The sequence below is a fragment of the Xiphophorus hellerii genome, chromosome 23, assembly GCF_003331165.1.
Source record: "Xiphophorus hellerii strain 12219 chromosome 23, Xiphophorus_hellerii-4.1, whole genome shotgun sequence".
NCBI classification, from domain to species: Eukaryota; Metazoa; Chordata; class Actinopteri; order Cyprinodontiformes; family Poeciliidae; genus Xiphophorus; species Xiphophorus hellerii.
The window spans coordinates 8,108,910-8,127,822 of NC_045694.1; the positions used below are offsets into that span (position 1 = coordinate 8,108,910).

Here is an 18,913-nt window from a genome sequence, read left to right on the forward strand (position 1 = left end):
GCTTTACAAACGCTGAGTCGGCGTAATCTCCCCGCAGGCTGAAACTCTTCTCTCGTTTCATCCCTGCAGAAATGTGATGCTGCGGTCGTCGCAGAGAAGCCTCTTTGTGTTGCACTCCAAACTTCCCTGAAAGAATCTTCTAGTCGTTCCAAACAGTTCCCACCTCTTCCTGCGGGAGGCGCACAAGACGAAACGGAAAGACCACCCCAAGTGCTGCAGTTGCTCCCCACGCACAGAGGAAACGGATTGAATTAAATTAAAATATTATAAAACGCCACGCTTCAGGGAAATGTTTCATGTTCCTCGTCTTTCCTCTTCCTCTTGTGTTTAGTATCAATTCAATTTTGTGTCAAAAACTTTTGTATTTTCTTTTTGTTAGGGGTGCGTTCTTATAATTTATTAAATTGTTTTTGCTTTATTATTGTAATTATGTTCAGTCTTGTTTTCTCTCTTGTATGAGAATATTCCATGACACGTGAAAGTCAGGACGTGTGAATTATATGATAAATATCTAAAGAAATGTTAATAATCATTGTTATTCCTGTCTGGGTTCGGGTGGAAAGCTTCGTTCTGCATGTGGTTCGTCTAAATTTACTTGACCGGCTGCTTTTTGCAGCACCCAGCTACATGTATGGCCTTACCTTTTATTTTTATTTCCCAACTTTGGATTCTTTTCTCTCTAAGTGCTAAAATGCATAATTATTATGAAGCTCATGCACACACAGTTCAGCGACGGGACAGTTCTGGTTTGGTTTTGTCCTTTTTCTCACACTGTCTTGTTTTCTCTTTTCTAGCCACTAGGGGGCGTCACATCCACAAAGGTGAAATATTTTGAGTCTGTTTATGTGCGTAGAACTAATGTTTACTAACATCACTGTAATGGACCTGATTTTAGTCTCATATCTTTATCTTTGCATCCAGCTGCAACAAAACTTGTTAAAGGGATAGTTTGGATTTTTTTGACGTTTTGTGACTGCATCTGTAATCTTTTTTTATGTGGACTGATAAAAACTAAACAAAAAAAATCCAAGGTATCTCTTCTTCAGTTTCTGTTCCTCAGTTTCACCGTCTCACACCAGCTGCTATATCTGGTAAAACGCATTTCAGCTCCTTTGGTAGTTTAGAAAATGGTGGATTGTTTATATTTAAGTGTTATTATGTTTTGTATATAATCAGTATTAGGCGAGTAAAGCCATGTTTAGGAAGGAGGCGGCTCAGGTTGTGGTTTATTGGGGTCTTCTTATTGGTTACTGTTACAGCTTGAGTGGTGCGCTGTGATTGGTTTAGCTCAGTTTGGCTCATTTATGTTAGAAAATCCTCCAACAAAAGCAACTTTATGATTTTCTTAAATCTGATGTGCAGTTTTAATGTTGGTCTCGGTTTCAGATCCATCTAAAACATCTTTGGGCCATTTTGGCAACTTGTTTGACCTCTGACCTGAGTTGTTTTATATACCGATGTGGCACATCAGCTCAGGTTTCAGCTCTCACTATACTACAGAGGAGCATTTTCACCAAACTAAATAATGTGAGTCAGACTTGATTTTTCTGTGTTTTCCTTCCCTTTTTTCATGAAATGCATAAAAATGTTAATATTCCCTTTGCTTCAATAATTTCATTCTAGGTTTAAATTATTTGAGCTTTGATTAATGAGCTCAGTGAATGTTACAGAACCGTCCTTCATTACTTACTCACCAAATCTCTAAGAGCCGCTCGCTTCCAACTTTCATTTCATAACGTCTTTGGGAAAACGCTCCACCCTATCAGATGACTTGTTACCGGGACGCTGCGATGTTTTGATATTTGTTCGTGTTTTACTCCACCCACTTCCCCATCAAATATAGACCCTGTTTATAGTGGCAGGTGTTTGTTTTTTTCAGGTTCTGCTGCATTTCTAAATACTAAACTTAAAGCTCTCAGTCTTCACTATAATGTTTGATAGAATAGAAAGGTGCCTTAGTTTGAGATGTACTGTTTTTATCTCACAGTTGACGGTGTCTTTACCTCGGCCTCGACAATCAGTCCACCCATTCAGGGCGACTCTGAATATAAATATTTCTCTGGAGGATTTGCTATCAAGCCCTGGTTTGCAAATAAAATCTGTACTGTAAATATAAAGAGAACAGATGTGATACAGACTGTTAAAACAATAAAGTCTAAATGGAAAATATTTCTGTTGTGATTCTGTTTTTTGTGCCAAAGAAGAGACAAACGAACTCTATACATCATTTTATTTGTTTCCTTTAAGCTTCAAGTTTTAACTACGCAACAGGTTTATTATGCTACAATGGCGTGTTAGGGCTTTTATAAATGGGGAAAAAAAGAGTACATTTTTGCCAAAAACCTTCAAAAAATTTTTTTATTAATCTCAGAAATTTTCTAGAAAAAAACCCAGAAATTTCTTGAGCTCCAAAAGTCAAAAATTTGCTAGAAAAAAACTCAGCAATTTTTAGATTAATCAGAAATTTTCTAGAAAAAAACTTGGAAATTTCTTTGCTTGAAAAATTGCTAGAAAAGAGTCAAATTTTGAGACTGACATTTTCTAGGAAAACACTTGGAAATGTCCAAGTTTCAAAAGGCAAACATTTTTTGACTTTTGGAAATTTTCAGTTTCTAAAGTCTTTTTTTTACTTTTGAAACTCAGAAATTTCAAAGTTTTTTTTTTCTAGAAAATTCATACGTTTTAGAAATCTCAATTTTGAGATTAATCTGAAAATTTCTAAGTTTTGGTAGAAATGCACCTTTTTTTAATCCACAATAGCCCTAATACCTCGTCAGATTATTCAGCATGGATTACAAAGCCATGGCATATTTTATATGTCTAACATGTAACACAATTATTAATCAAAGCTGTTATGCTTGAGCAGCAACTGGCAGAATAAAAGCATTTAATCCAGAAAATGGATTAAAGCACTAAGGCACTAAAGTTACGTTAGAAACACAAGGCAACAGAGAATCCCTAAAAACATCAGATTATAATCCCACTTTGTAAATTCTGCTGCCATATTGGAGACGAACTCCAGAAACAGAGACATGTTGCATTGCTGAAGATTGGAAACTTTAGTGCAAAAGCAGATTGCAAAAACCTTGATTCTCAACTTGATTCACCAAAGAACCAAAAAAAAAAAAACTGCATGCATCCTAATTCTGAAATAATTCAGTTTGAGTCACAAACTAAACTCAAAGCTGCAGAAGAAGATTAGAGCCACAAAAAAAAATTATTCTGACTTTTAAAGAAAATTCCCTCAGAAATTCTGACTTTCAGAATCTCAGAAATGTTTTAGAAAAAAAACTGGGAAATTTCTTGCACTCTAAAAGTTTAAAATTAGTTTGAGATTTTCAAATTGTCTTTGCAATTCTAGTCTTAAAATTAAAATCTATCAAATAAATTTGAGACAGTCTTTCAGTGTGGATAAAGTGCAGATTTATAAATCTGATAATATTTTTATATGCTAACATAGTTGACATACACTTAAGAATGTTTGAATATTTAGAGTTTGACCCAGAATTATGAGAAAAAAGAAATTTTTTTCAGTGGCCCTAATTGTCTTCCATACAAATCGGTTTCCTCATGAATCAAAAGTCTTCTGTTTACAGCTTCTTGGCGCAGTCGGGGCAGTAAATTTGCTCTGCGTTGATAACGAAGCGCTTGTTGGCGAGGGACAGGGAGCATTTCTTGCAGGTGAAGCAATACTCGTGCCAGGAGAGTCCCTCGTAGTTCACCACGTTGGTGCCATGGCCGAACCCTGGAGAGCAGACGTGGGTTTGCATCAACTTCAATTAACAGAAAAAATAAATACTAATGTTGTCGCTTTATACCCAGAAATGAACACATTTGGGTTGGGATCTCTGGACTGAAACAGCCTACAAAACAACATGATTTCTGGTTTTTAGTATTTAAAAAGCAGTTCAAGTTGCCCAAAATACACAAATTTATTTTTTATTTTTTTAAACCATCAAATTGGAATACTGTGAAAAGATGTAGTCAATTATTATTAATCTTTCTGCTATTTCTGCTGGCAAACTTTCTCAATTAAAATCAGGGTTAGATTCAGTTCAAACCCAGTGAGTCTATTTCTTTTTTTTAAAAATAAAGACCAAACATTAAACTCCGGTCCGACCTGTGATTGGGTTCTTGCAGCCGTTGCACTTCTTGGCCACGTCGGTCTTGTAGCAGTCCACACAGTAAACGTGATCCTCATGGGAGGTGAAGCGCGTTCCTGCCAGAGGTTTACGGCACGTCTCGCACACAAAGCACTCCGAGTGCCAGGGCTGGTCCTGGTAGCTGATCCCTCCAGAGGTGATGGGCTTTAAGAACAGCATGCTGGTCACGACGCTGAGCTCAGAAAGCCTGAACAACAACAACAACAACAACCTGGCTTCATACCTGCTTGCACTTGAAGCATTTCTTGGAGAACTTCTTCTCGTGGCACGGAGCGCAGTAGATGTCATCACCTCTGGCCAGGAAGCTCTGCGTGCGGATTGGCTGCTTGCACTCGAAGCAGGTGAAGCATTCGTCATGCCACACCTTGTTCTTATACTCCACGTTCTGCGACCCTAAAGCACAAAACAGCGACTTTATGAAGTGCACTTGAAAAATTGAAGAGAATTACCTTTATAACCTGACAATGTGTTTTTGGATGATGTCTCAACGCTGTCTTCTGATTTTGGACTCATTCTGTTCACTTCATGTATTTGAACATGGACAGCTTTACATAAAAATTAAAACTAAAATAATTAGACAAAAGATGAAACGTGAGTCTAGGGTAAAGATGATCTGTATCTAAATGTCAAATTCAGCAAAGACCCCAGGGCTACATACCAGGGTCATTGTCGATAAGAGTAAAAAAAAAAGGAGCAAATTTTCACCAAAAAACTCTGAAATTTTTAGATTAGTCTGAGAAGTTTTCTAGAGAAAATCTTGGAAATTTCTGAGCTTAAATCCAAAATTTGCTAAAAGAATTTTGACTGGGAAAATTTTTAAGATTAATTTTGTAGCAAATGTTCGACTTTCCTCTTTTTCTACAAAAGTTATGAGATTAATCTCAAATTTTCAGAATTTTCTCCAAGCAGATTTTCAACTTTTCAAACTCTGAAATAAATTAAAAAAAAAAAACGTTACATAATTTCTGAGATTTTTTTCTAGCAAATATTCCACTTTACAAACTTAAATATATATATTTTTAAATTCTATAAAGTTTCTGAGATTAGTCTTAAATATTTAAGAATTTTTTTCTAGCAGATATTCAACTTTTCAATCTCAGAAATTTTCTAAAATTTTTCTACAAAATTTCTGAGATTAATTTCAAAGTTTTAGAATTTTTTCCTCCGTTTTGTTTTCTTATATCTACAATGGCCCTAATACCCCATTATCCTCCTTCAACTGAATCAAGACAAGATTTCAGCTTCTTTTACATGACATTGTTGCGTTTAGAAATATTCATACACCAACTACTTTTTTTAATGTATATTTTTTACAGATTCAAGAATAGACATTGGGATTAACTTTCTTTGTGACACTTTGCCCAAAGATCTGGTTTAAACTGGTTATTTAGTGAAGTTTTTGTCGAGCCAACTCTGGTTATCCCTTTAGCCTTTTAAGCAAAAAAAATAAAAAAATACCTGTAAGAATGAGTTACTGAACTGAAAAGGAATGAAAAGCAGCCAAAATCCAAAGGAAAACTTTCAAACACTAACAAAATGTTTACTTTATTAATTAATTTAACCTTAATTAGTTCAGGGAGTCTTTTCAAGAAAGACCCAATCAATGTTGTTACGTCCTCATTTATAACTATAACATTAACATTATAGAAGTGAAGAAAACTACAATCTGACCCACCTGGCATCACCACCTTGTAGCAGCCCTGGCAGCGGTTGCCGTCCTCCCTGGAGCCGCATTTCCCACACATGATCTTGCCATCGTCTCGGGCGCTAAACGGCTCGTTAGCCAGCGGCTTGTAGCATTTAGCGCATCGGAAACAATCCTCATGCCAGTAGCGGTTCTTATGGTGGAGCTCCTAAACAAACAAAAAGAGGTGTGTAAGTTTAGAAAGCATCCTGCAGATTATCATCAAACTTTTACACTGTAAACACAACATCTTATGAAGTATTTTTGGTCTCGTTCCCATAGGGCTCAGTACACTTGAATTAAGACAAAACTAACATGAAACTAACGTACAGGAGCTTGTTTTAAGTTAATAATTCCCTAATACTGATGAAAAAATAAACATTTTTCCCATAAGTGAAATAATTTGCCAGTGGATCTAGTACTTTTCCATCAACATTATCAGTCAAGTTTATTTATATAGCACTTTTCAGCAACAAGGCAGTTCAAAGTGCTTTGTGTCATTAAAACATAAAAATAAAAAGTCATTAAAAACAACATACAGTCACCAAATGAGAAACTAATGACAAACATTACATTTTGTCGTGTGTCAACATCAAAATCAGGATTTTTTAAATTCAAAATAAGCTACTATATCCTGCTAAAAAGTTACTTGAACGTTAATTTTGTCTTATTTTAATTGTGCTGAGATAACAAATAACTTTTAGCAACATAAAGGAGCGTATATGGGGGAAAAAATCTTCCTATAAATGAAATAATCTGCCAGTAGCATGTGCACTTTTGCATAAATATTAAGGAACTATTGACTTAAAGTTGCTGAAAAGTTACTTGTAAACTAGTTTTAATTCCAGTGTGCTATAGTATTTGCAAACTGGAAATACTTTGTGTTTTTGCAGTGTACGTGACAGAGCATATTTGTGAAATAGACGATAATTTTATGGTTTTCAATAAGTATTTACTCGCCTTTGCTGGGATTCTTGTGAATAAAATCCAGGACAACCAGTCTTCTTAAGCCTGTACTTTGACTGGGTCATTCTAATCTTAATTAATTGAACAGATTTATTTCATGGTGGTATGTTTAGGGTCTTGCTAGAAAATTAACGTCAGCCACCAGAATTTCCTAGTATTTAGTTTCATCCACTTTGAGTTTTAGTTTGTTTAATCAGAGCGAACAAAAATACTCCACAGTTCTCAATAAGTTTTTTTTTTTGCTCTATTTTATTTTTAACACATCATGAAAAATCTCATAAAATAAACTGTATTCATATCAGTCTGTTCAATTTAAAATATCTCAACCAAAAACAGGTTTATTGCTCCTGTTTGCCCACCTTCGTTTTTTTTTTTACCTTTGAGTCGGCTCCGATTGGGCGTCGGCACTCTGCACAGGTGTTGGCGCAGAGTTTGTCGAAGCACTTGGTGCAAACGTGCTTCTCGTCCTTCTTCACGTACTTCTTACCGTGCAGGTTGTCGCGACAGTAGTAGCAGTCGAAGCGATCAGTCATGGTGGAGGTGAGGTAACTCCTGGGACCTGAAACAAAGACAGTGAAGGGTTAAATCAAAATGGAGGGGGTGAAATTATGTCATAAAAGAAGCCCGGATGTCTTTTACTGAACATTTCTGTTCAGTTTTTATTGAGGAGAAAACGGCGACAGCTGATAACGGCAACGGCTGTTCGTTACCTAGCAACCAAAACCAACGGAAGCAAGACAGTGCCAAAAGACAGAACCAGGTCCTTCAAAATAAAATACTTCTTCTATCCAAATTCCTCGCGCTAGTTAAATATGTTTCACTTCATGTTTTGTAATTCAATTAATAATCATCATCATGTAGGCCTACATTATGCTCAACATACAATTGTAAATAAGTCACTTATCATGCAATTTATACTTATCAATCAATCAATCAATCAAATTTTATTTGTATAGCACATTTCAGCAGCAAGGCATTTCAAAGTGCTTTACATCATAACAAACACAGAATCACAATGCAATATAGAATCAATCATTAAGTCAAGTTACATCAATAAATTTGTAATTGATTACATTTCAAATACAATTCTAAACAGGTGGGTTTTCAGTTGAGATTTAAAAGAAGTCAGTGTTTCAGCTGTTTTACAGTTTTCTGGAAGTTTGTTCCAAATTCGTGGTGCATAGATGCTGAAAGCTGCTTCTCCTCGTTTGGTTCTGGTTCTGGGGATGCAGAGCAGACCAGAACCGGAAGACCTGAGAGGTCTGGAAGGTTGATACAATAAAAGCAGATCTTTAATGTATTGTGGTGCTAAGCTGTTCAGTGATTTATAAACTAACAACAGTATTTTAAAGTCTATTCTTTGAGCTACAGGGAGCCAGTGGAGGGACTTTAGAACTGGTGTTATGTGCTCTATCTTCCTGGTTTTAGTGAGAACGCGAGCAGCAGCGTTCTGGATCAGCTGCAGCTGTTTGATTAATTTGTTGGACAGACCTGTGAAGACGCTGTTGCAATAATCAATACGACTGAAGATGAACGCATGGATGAGTTTCTCTAGATCTGGCTGAGACATTAGTCCTTTAATCCTGGAAATGTTCTTCAGGTGATAGAAGGCCGACTTTGTGACTGTCTTTATGTGGCTTAACAACAAATAAGTGTAAAAAAGTCAACAGAAGCCATTCTTCCATTTCTTTCATTCTGTTTCATAATTATGCATTTATTTGTGTTGGTCTGTCTGATATAGTCCTAATTAAATACATTAAGGTTTGTAGCTGCAGCATTTAAAGGGTATTAATACTTTACCAAGACCCAAAAACCTTATTCAAGTAAGAGTTACACCTCTTCAACATATTTTTACTCAAGTAAAAGTAAAATGTAGCCGTCCAATAAATTACTTAAGTGTTAAAAAGTAACTGATCAAAACATTAATCATTTAATATCTAAAAATTACATCACCAGATGGACCAAAATATGGAATTAAGTGGAAATTTTGGTATTTTTAGGATGAAAATGACAATAATTCATATAAGTAACAAAAAATAGCAAAATAAAGCAAAATAAAATGTTTACAAATTAGTTTATTTCAATAAAAAATAAACTAATTTTTATTGAAATTAGTTTATTTCACCTGCAGTGAAACTTTAACAAAAACTGCAGGTGTGTGTCTGGTGGATCTTTGGTTAAAACATAATTGTTTTTCATTCAGTGGGTAGAAAATCCAGAAATTTTACTTAATTACTTCATAATAAAATTACTCAAGTAAGAGTAAAAGAGTATTTAGTAAAAATTACATAATCAAATAGACCAAAATATAAAGTTAAGTGGAAATTTTTGTATTTTAAGGACTAATAATTCATATAAGTAAAATCTGGCAAAATATTATTTTCCAAATCAGTTTCTTCTAATACAAAATTGTTTCAACTTTAACAAAAACTGCAGGTCTGTGTCTGGTGAATTTCTGGTTAAAACATGTTTGTTTTTCATTCAGTGGGTAGAGGATACAGAAATGTTACTCAATTGCTTCATAATGAAATTATGAAGACTCAAGTAAAAGTAAAAACTACAACGTAGTAAAGATATTCCTAAAAAGTTACTCAAGTAAATGTAATTGAGTAGATGTAACTAGTTACTACTGAACTCTGACCAAGTCTCTAAGTTCTCAGAATAATTTCCTGAAGTGAAACCAGGAGTTGAGGCTAAACGAGGACCGTGTGTTCTGCATACCAAACTGATGACAGAGGTGTGAATGAGGTAAACCAGCTCACACAGACGGCTTCTTGTTCTGCGTTAATCTGACTTCCCCTGCAGAGCTTTATCTGTTGGCTCGTTCTCCCCGGACCTCCTCTGAACTCTGTAAACAACTCGGCTTATTCTTCATTCTGATTTCCAGCACCTGCATCATTTTCTCCAACAGCTGATCGCTACCTACAGCCGCAGATGTTTCGATCTGATAGCAATAACAGGAACCAAGCAGGAAACAATGGGTGGAATGACATTTTGTCCTAGTAACCATAGGAACGAGAGAAATATTTGTCTATTTTAATGGGATGTGGTAAACAGCCCCCTCCTGGAGCATGGTATGCCCCCCTGTTGTGTGTGGATGGATGGATGGATGAATGGATGGATGGATGGATGGATGGGAGAAGTTTTGGTGTAGCAATGTGCAGCTGTGCTGCCGGGACAACAAGTGGAGAGGGAACCCAGAAATAACCCAACCTGTCCAACCAACTCAAGCTTCTGGCGAGGCGAGCCGCTCAGCGGATCTATTTAAAGAACCTCCCAAAGTGGGGAGAATGTTGAAAGGCCCACAGGGGGATAAGCAGCTATTGTTGGCGCAGCTTTAATCTTTGTTGCAAACAGAGTGGCAGCTGCCGTCTGTCAAACAAACGAGTGAGATGGTATGCACTCACCCTCAGCTGTAGAGGGAGAGGATTATCAAAACTGTGTCCCTGTGGACAGACGACCTCTGCAGTGGAAAAGGTCACAGAGGGACCAGAGACCGGAGCCAGACCGACCACCAACCAAAGCCACATCTTGATTTATTACGTGGGTGTTTTTGTTGTTGATTTTTGCACGTACACTGCAAATCACCAAATCTTACCAAGTATTTATAGTTTAGTTTCTAGTTCAAATATCTTGATACACTTGATTTACAAGTAACCTTTCAGAATATATAAGAGCTTCATGTAAGTCATTAATTCCTCAATATTGTTCCAGTTCTGGCAGATTCATCACTTATAACCAGAGAGTATCCAGAACTTGTATTAAAATAAGAGCAGCACTACTTCAACATATTTTTACTCAAGTAAAAGTTGAAAGTTCAAGAAATTACTCAAGTAAGAGTAAAAAGTATTTGGTATAAAGTCTACTCAAGTACTGAGTAACCGATCAAATTATCAATCATTTAATATTTAAAAATTACATCATCAGATAGACCAAAACATAAAGTCAAATTTTGGTATTTTTAGAACTAAAATGACGATAATTCTTACAAGCAACAAAAAAAATAACAAAATCAGGCAAAATAACATTTTTACAGATCAGTATCCCAGGGCCACAACCTGAAAAGCTTTGCTTCCGTAAATTCAAATATTTTCAGAGTAATATATTTGCGACTAACTATTTACTGCATTTTATGAGAGTATTTTAAATATATTAAAATTAATCTGAACTCCAGGTATTAAAATCTTTGTTCCTGTCAGGAATAAATCGATGTCAGTCATTTAATAAGAATGATGTTCCAGTTTTATGGTCAACTGCATGAACCTGCTGACTAGAAAATGGTTTTGTACAATTGTATGTATCAGTGACGCTTGTGTGGCAGAAATAGTTTGAACCACATCATAAAAATAAGTAAACAACAGATTCAACATGCAAAATCCTGCAGTAGTGTGAAAAATAAAACAATTTCCCTCCAGTAAAGAGAAACAGTTATATTTTGACTTTAAAGTTTTGCCACATGTAATTTCTGTGACATTTATATGTTTTCTAAACATCAACCAAACTAAGATTATCTTTAAATTCAAATTATTTAGTTTATGTAAATGTAAAACTTTTTTTTCTCACGTTTTCATTAGAATCAGACCCAGAGGTTTTTATGTAAAAGTTTCCAAGGGTAAATTCAACAATGAGCTCTTATAAGTAGCTGGGAAAAAAAATCTAATCTAAAAATGAAGCTATGCTGGAAAGAAAACTTTAATTACGCATAATAATGTTGATCTGAATGAGAATAAACATAGAAAACACATTCTTTCTGATTTTTTGTCTGATTTTTTTAAATATCAGTATCAGAATTCATTTTGTGCACAAAAAAAAGCGGGATAAAATTTGAAAAATAGCAACTCTGGAAGGCAAGGCAAATAATAGAATAAAATAATACATAAGTACATTTCAAATCTAAAAATAAAGTAGAAACAGACAGAAACAACTGGGATGTTCCAGAAAAGTAAATAAATTATGTTGATTGGGGTTTAGCTAAATATGCTCCTCTTGTAGGGAAACACACATAAAAAAGAACATACCAAAACATATAAAGTTCCCATTTCTTTGTTTAAAAACTTTTTACCTGAATGCCTGTAGAAAGTCATGTTTGGTTCCAATCAGGTACGAAGAGAGGAAAATTTTGAGTTTTATGATCCACAGAGCATCAAACCCAGCAACCCTGAGCATCAGTGTGTTATGGAGGCCTGTATATACCCGTCTGTAACCCAGACCACCGCTGACCCCTCATCCAAATCCAACCTTCACCTCTCCAGGCCTTTTTAGGATATGGATCAGAGAATATGGACAGAGGACAGATTAGGGGATATATTTTGGATTCCAGAACAGTGACATCAGGTGTTAAATAAAGATACTCCCGCTGCCCCAACATGAGATGGTTAGCTGGAGTGTTAAGATCATGAACAAATGACATGATGAATCATAGGAAGAGTCAGGTTGGATGGGGAACATTTACCCACAAACATGAACACAGCACCCTTAAGGACCGATTTATTTTCAGTTTATCTGAAAATAAAATGTTGATTTTTAGTTAGTTTAGTTTAATTTATGACTACTGAGATATTTAGTTAATCTGCTGTCTTCAAATGAACATAAATAATTCAAAATTTCTCGTAAAAACTAACAAAACAGTTATTGTATCTGAAGTATAGGAGATGGGATTGAATCTGACATATTTGTTATTTTGTAAATGTGAGACAGCAGAACAAATGCATAAAAATGTTTCCATTGTTGGCTTTAAAGATGAGAAACAGCACATCTTGCTTGTACTTCCTGAGTTAACTTAGATTGGATCTAATGAAGCGTAGCCTCATCAGGCTGTAACCCGCAGCAACAAAAGTCCTGTTTACATGGCGGCAGGCCTGTTTCCACATGTGACCTTTTGCCCTGGACTTTTATGAGCCTCTATCACCCTCCAAATCTGGTTAGCAGGCAGATGACCTGAGCCAAATTGTGTCCGTCAGGAGGAGCAGTGACTCACCGCATGCTTCCTCGCACACAGAGCCGTGTTAGCGTGCAGACATAAGGTCAGGGTTTGGCTAGCAGAGCCAGACATGCCGAGATCTAAAATATGTGTGGACAAAAGGCCATGAGGGAAGCTCTATCAACACACAAATACTCCCAAACCAAAGGGGCTGGCGCTCAGAGACACTCAGACAAATTCAGATAAGATTAGTGCAGGTTGGACTTTTCAGTGGTTCCAACTGGGCTCACAGGAGTCAAAACAGGAAAGAGGCAGTTCCTTCTGCTGATATGGGAGGTACACCTTTTAGCTTTGTGGAAAATAAACGGTTCATGTTGATTAATGACACATTGGAAGTTTTTTCTTTAGGTAAATGAAAAGAAAAAAAGAAAATATTCACCTTTTTCCTCTCTCTATTCCACATATGAAGACAGCGAACCGATCTTTAAAAGGCTGGGAATGATAATCTAATGTGTGCGTAATTTTAGCCATTTAAACTGGGATTAAGTGTGGATATATCCTTATTGATCCCTAACCTAAAACTTCATTTTTAATTACGTCTTACAGAAAACATCAGACAGTTTGACTGAACTTTATGATTTCTTATCAGAAAACGCCCTAAAGTTCTACTTGAGTTGCTAGGTAACAGTCTGGGCTTCACTGGGGTTGCTAGGTAACGGCACAGTTGCTGCTAATTTGTGACATTAAATTCTGGAGATTTTTGAAATGGCTTATTTTCCAGACACTAAAACACATTATCTTATTTCCATAAACTGGCTGGGTGTTTTTTTCTTTGAAATTCTTCTTTTTAGAAGCAGTAGAAACCCAAACAAATGCAATGTGCATAATAGCTGCTCTTTAATATCCAACAAATGAAGCTATATGAGCTACAGCTCTGGAAAAAAAGAGAACACTTTAACTTTTTGTGATTTTATTCTTTATAGGTAATGTTTGATTAAAATGAACATTGTTCTTTTGTTCTATGAACTACTGACAACATGTCTCTGAAATTCTAAGCAAAAATTTAGTATTTACTTACCAGAAAATGAGAAATGGTCAAAATAAGGAAAAAGATGCAGCGCTTTCAGACCTCAAATAATGCAACGAAAAAGCTTATATTCATTTAGAAACAACAATACTAATGTTTTAACTCAGAAATCAGTATTTAGTGGAATAACCAGGAGGTTTTCAGTGGGTTTCAGTGCAGTGGGCTCTTAATGTTTTCCAGAGCTGTGTATAATAATATAATCTGGTAACGCCTCATTTCTAAGTATTAAAAGCCATTTACTGCTTCTAACAAATCCCACTCAGGCCGCCTTCACTGTTTCAGTATTACTTCAAAACTATTGACAGAAATATTATTCCAACCGTTTCATTCTTGTACCTGTTTCTGCTCTCCTGTATAATTCACCAAACATTCATATTGAGTTTAAGTTTCTGCTTGTGAAGGGAACAGCAGTTTATCTTGCACTCAGTTTGCTCAGCATTCACAGAAATAAGCAGCGTTGCCTATTTAAGGCAGCGCCGGGCCGCTGCTGCTCTCCATTCATCAATGTGGACGTCGCCGAGCCACGCCCTCTTTCTTCCTCTCCGCTCCACTTGCAATAAAAGAAAGAGTGATGGGACTGTCTCCTCAACAAAAGTGTCTGTCTGCCTGAGTAACAGCTGGCACAGCGCTGCCTCAGTCTGCTGCATCTCCAAGGTTGCATTTGCTTTAAGTGGTTTATGAAATGACGACAGCTAAGGACTTCTTCTCTGCCATTAAAGTTTGGTTAATTCTTTACTCAGTCACTACAAAGACGTTTTGGTTTTTAAAGGCTGGTGAGGTCATACTGGAGAAAGAGCCGTAATCTCCCACTCGCCTAAATGACATCATGTAGTTGGTTTGGCAGCATCCCATGTAAAAACAGGGAGGGGACGTATGTTTTAACGGCTTAAGTAGTACCTTTGGGCTCAGCAGGTTACACACATAAACACACTTAAAGGGTATTAAGATCAGGGCGCATACAGTCTGGGTAAACATTAGGACACACCAGTGAATTTTAGCAAGAAATGTTCACATATCTGAGTCTAATCGCTGGAAAATAATGTGATTAATGCGTTTAAACAACAACAATTCACCTTGTTTCACTTATTAAAAATGGATTTTTACAGAAAGGCATTTTCTAGCTGAGGAAAATGTTTGGATACGCTACGCAGTGTTACCCCTTCTGTTGCAATAATTACAGTGACACAACTCTACCAGGCTCTGAAATGTGTCTGAGGAACATTTACCACACTCTTTGACTGCAGTAGTGAGATGTTTTAAAAATTTCTGTCATGTTTCAAGTGATAAAGATCTGGACTTTGGCTCTTCACAAGACTTTCCATCTCATAATATGGTGAATTTTCTGAGCTACTGTCATGTTGCAGAATAAAGTTCATCTTCAGCCTTCCTTTTTCCACAAATGATCTCACATTTTCCTCAAAAACCCTCTGATACAGCAGATTTCATCATGGATTCTTTAGTTTATGTTAAATGTGTCCTCTGTTGTTTTAAAGTAATCTGTCCAAAGAACTTTATTCCAGGTCTTTGTCCGCTTTTGCTTTGGAAACATTTGAATTTGTCTTATCTTTGTTCAATTTTTCAAATGTTGCCCTTTTGCACACCTCCAAAAAAAGAAGCATGCAGCAGCATGTTATGCAGAATTTGTTTGAAAAATATTAAAGTGGTGCAGTTATTAGCACTGTTGGCCTGCAGGAAGAAGGTCCTGGGCTCAAATATCAATATCAAATATCAATATTTGATATATTGATATTTGATAGAATATTCAATATATTGAATACTCACTGAACAGCACAGAATTATGGGAGATGTAGGCAGAGGAAAGACATTAGCCACTCAAGCAAGGTTCATGGAATCAACTAACTCTCTCACTTTTTTGTTACCTAGCAACTCATTCATTCTTTGGTTACCTAGCAACAACTTGTTGAGTAACTGACACAGCAGCAATTTAAGGTTTAACCACTGCACCTCATAACTGCTTAAAAATAAATAAGCAGCAACAGTTTTCAGGGAGTGAAAACTGTGGATAAAACAGAAAAGGTCAAGCCACCAGTTTGGCACATACTTAAAACCAAAAACTAATCAATAATTAGCAAAATTGACAATTATCAATACTAACTGATATGAATCGTTTATATAGTGATAACTTTTTAAGCCATTTTGTCCAGTTTTAAATTGTAGCAGGTTTTAATGTTTCTTGTTTTAATGCATTCCTGTTGGATGCATCATCTTTACTATCTTTATATGCCATGTATAACTCCGGAAACTTCCTGTTTGGTGCTAAAATACTGCCTTATATTTCTTGGTTCTTCTGAGTTTAGAACCTGTTTCCTGCCTAAATGATTGCTATGCAACTTTATAAACACAAGTATTAAATATTAGTCTAAAGACTAATATTTTAAGGCTTGAAAATGAGTAAAAAAGCAAGAGAAGTTAAAAGGAAATCAAATTTGGAAAGCCTGAGGACTTACTGACCAAGGCCGCATTGAATGAGAAAGTGTTTGGAAGCAAAATGTAACAAAATGAGGGATGACTCAAGAATTTTCCACCACTCATGTGACGTTACACAACAAGCCTGCAGCTATTGTTTCCTGTTTGATCCTGAGTACATTAAGCTCCATCCAGATATCATGGTGTTTGTGAGGAAGAGATGCTCAGAACACCAGATAGTGGACATTTCATTACTACAACCCAGGCAGCTGTTTACACTGAATCTAAACTCATACCACTGTGAAAACATTGCAACACAAATTCACATTTTTATCATTTTCCTTACAGTTACACAGAGCAATACTTCACCTATAAGCAAAAAATGGACTTTTAAAGTAAAGGAAACTGCCAACAATAAACTTTATTGTTTTTTTTATTTATTTTGTTCTCAGTCAGAAAGATAAGAGACGTTGTCAACATATTTATGCTGCATTACAAAGGAGAATGCAACTCCAACCCAAAAAATGGGCTAGTTGGTCACAAGTAATTGAACTAAGTTTCTCAAACTTCTTCATATGTTTGTTTATCTTGATAACTTAATAAACGTAATAAATTAACTTAGATAAACTTGATTTGATTGCTTGTTACCAGTTCACATATTTTGAACTATATATAAAATATTTTATTCAATTTTTCTCTGGGATTATTGTGAAGGTATGGAAAAATAAGACATGTTTTGACTAACTCAGTGCATATATTTAACATAGCACATCAGAGACTAGCTAAACGAAGAACCGCAGGACGGTCACCGTAATTATTCTTACTCCTCCTACCGTTTTTTATTTACTTCTTGCCAGCGGCTCCACCTAGTGGCGTGGAGTGGTTAAACACTACAAAGAACAACAATTATTTAAGTATTTCTTTATTGAATTGAACTGAAGTCAAGAACTTAAGGGAGAATAGGACAAACTTTAATGAGTTGCAGAATCTGTTTATTTATTTGACCATAATACGCGTTCTTGTTTTGTGCATCTTTTTAAAAAGATAAGCAGGCAAGATTTTAGATTGGTTAAAGTAATCCAATAGCAGATATTTCTTTCTACAGCTTAAATGTAGCCATATCCAACATAGCAAAAAATAAACAAATAAAAATAAAGAAAAAAAATTTCTGCATTTTTGTGGTGTGCCAACCCCAGATTATCATCTGGTCATCACTGAAAAACGTTCTGGAGGCTTTCTACTAAATATGCTTAAATCATAATATTTAGTAAAATGTGTCCTGAGAGGAAGTGGCACCTGATGGATTGTTGAATTAAACTGCTTCACATAATGTTAAAATTCAACTTTAAACAAGCAGATATGTTGTCTGGTGCATCACTTGTTACTTGTAACACTAATCCCCCATAAATAATTATATTTAAACAAATTAACCACTTATAGCTTACCAGAGGTAGACAGAGTACTCGAAACTTGTACTCCAGTAAGAGCAGCAATACTTCAACATATTTTTTCTCAGGTAAAGGTCAAAAGTATCCATCCAAGAAATTACTCAATAAGAAGTATTTGGAAAAAAGTCTACTCAAGTACTGATTATTGATCAAATTATCAGTTGTTTAATATTTAAAATAGCATAATCAGATGGACCAAAATATAAAGTTAAGTGGAAATTTTAGTATTTTAATTACCAAAATGACAGTAATTCATAGAAGCATCAAAATATAACAAAATCAGACAAAAAAAATGTCTCCAAATCAGTTTTTTTCAATAAAAAATTATGAAACTTTAATAAAAACTGCAGGTGTGTCTGGTGAATTTTTAGTTACTGGCAGTGGGAAGAGAATCCGACATTTTACTCAAGTAAAAGTAGCAACACTTCATAATAAATTGACTCAAGTACAAAAATACTCCTAAAAGTAAATTTTTTCACAAAAAAAAGTTACTCAAGTAAGTGTAAATGAGTAAATGCAACTAGTAACTACCCAACTCTGCTAACACCAAGCTGATTCTCTCTCGAGGAAATCATGTTGGAAATGTCCCTCTAGTAAGAAAAGGCGTCCCTAAGTGAACCAAACAATGTCATCATGATGAGATTCATCCATATTGATAAACATGAATATCATTAAAACCGGACTGAGGGTCTAATTGATGATCTGGGATAAAAGCAGGGCAGCAGTTTTCACTCACCTCTGTCACTTTGCGCCAGCTGCGATGCGTCCGGTCCGTTGGGTTCGACGGAAAGGGTTCAAATGAGCGCAGACTGCGCAGCTTTAAAGCGCGCAGCTAAAAAAAAAAAAAAAAAGGCGAGGAAAAGAAAAAAAAAAAAATAGGCGAGCCAAACCCCTACAAATCCCAATAAACAATGACCTCAACCAGGAATCTACAAGCACTTACTTTAGTACTCATTGGCTCTACAGAAACGGAAATCGGTGGAAAGTAGTCATAATTTTTCTGCGTCGATGGGAGCAGAGACTCAACATAGTTACAGCTCTGCTCTGCAGAAATATTCAGCTATTACATAATTGATCTTGGCAGCACTTTAGCTGTTTACAGCTATTTAAAAAAATGTAGGGGATTTGTTAACTTGACACTTCCAGCCTCACTCATCTCCTTCTTTGGTAAAGAAACCAAGATGACTCAGTCCTGACCCAAAGCAAACGCATGCACCC

The 18,913-nt window shown here is 35.8% G+C and overlaps 2 protein-coding genes across 22 annotated transcripts in view; one reads left to right on the forward strand and one right to left on the reverse strand.

The window, feature by feature from the left end:
- The window catches only part of map7d3 (MAP7 domain containing 3), a 38,402-nt gene extending 36,236 nt beyond the window's left edge, over nt 1-2,166 (forward strand). For all 20 annotated transcript variants that reach the window (XM_032555641.1, XM_032555622.1, XM_032555624.1 and 17 more), the window contains one exon: nt 70-2,166. In XM_032555641.1, coding sequence (XP_032411532.1) covers nt 70-77 — 8 coding nt within the window. In that variant the 3' untranslated portion in view covers nt 78-2,166. The remainder of the gene's footprint in view (nt 1-69) is intronic.
- A 49-nt stretch (nt 2,167-2,215) lies between these two features.
- Nucleotides 2,216-18,554, reverse strand: fhl1a (four and a half LIM domains 1a). Of its 2 annotated transcripts, none has more exons than XM_032555646.1 (6): nt 18,432-18,554; nt 7,191-7,372; nt 5,839-6,016; nt 4,387-4,556; nt 4,121-4,307; nt 2,216-3,745 (listed from the first exon to the last, which is right to left on the reverse strand). In XM_032555646.1, the coding sequence occupies exons 2-6, from the start codon at nt 7,344-7,346 to the stop codon at nt 3,591-3,593; spliced, it is 846 nt and encodes a 281-aa protein (XP_032411537.1). In that variant the 5' UTR covers nt 7,347-7,372; nt 18,432-18,554; the 3' UTR covers nt 2,216-3,590. The 2 variants fall into 2 exon arrangements, with proteins under 2 accessions (XP_032411537.1, XP_032411536.1); XM_032555645.1 differs by lacking the exon at nt 18,432-18,554 and adding an exon at nt 11,876-12,004.
- Between the last annotated feature and the right edge of the window lie 359 nt (nt 18,555-18,913).

Excerpts from the sequence above, each read along its gene's own strand:
- fhl1a (XM_032555645.1), bottom strand. The coding sequence starts at position 11,897 with ATGACTTTCTACAGGCATTCAG. Across the intron at positions 4,308-4,386 it reads AATGCTTCAAGTGCAAGCAG|CCCATCACCTCTGGAGGGAT; the intron begins GTATGAAGCCAG and ends CTGTTCTTAAAG. Across the intron at positions 3,746-4,120 it reads CTGCAAGAACCCAATCACAG|GGTTCGGCCATGGCACCAAC; the intron begins GTCGGACCGGAG and ends TCTGCTCTCCAG.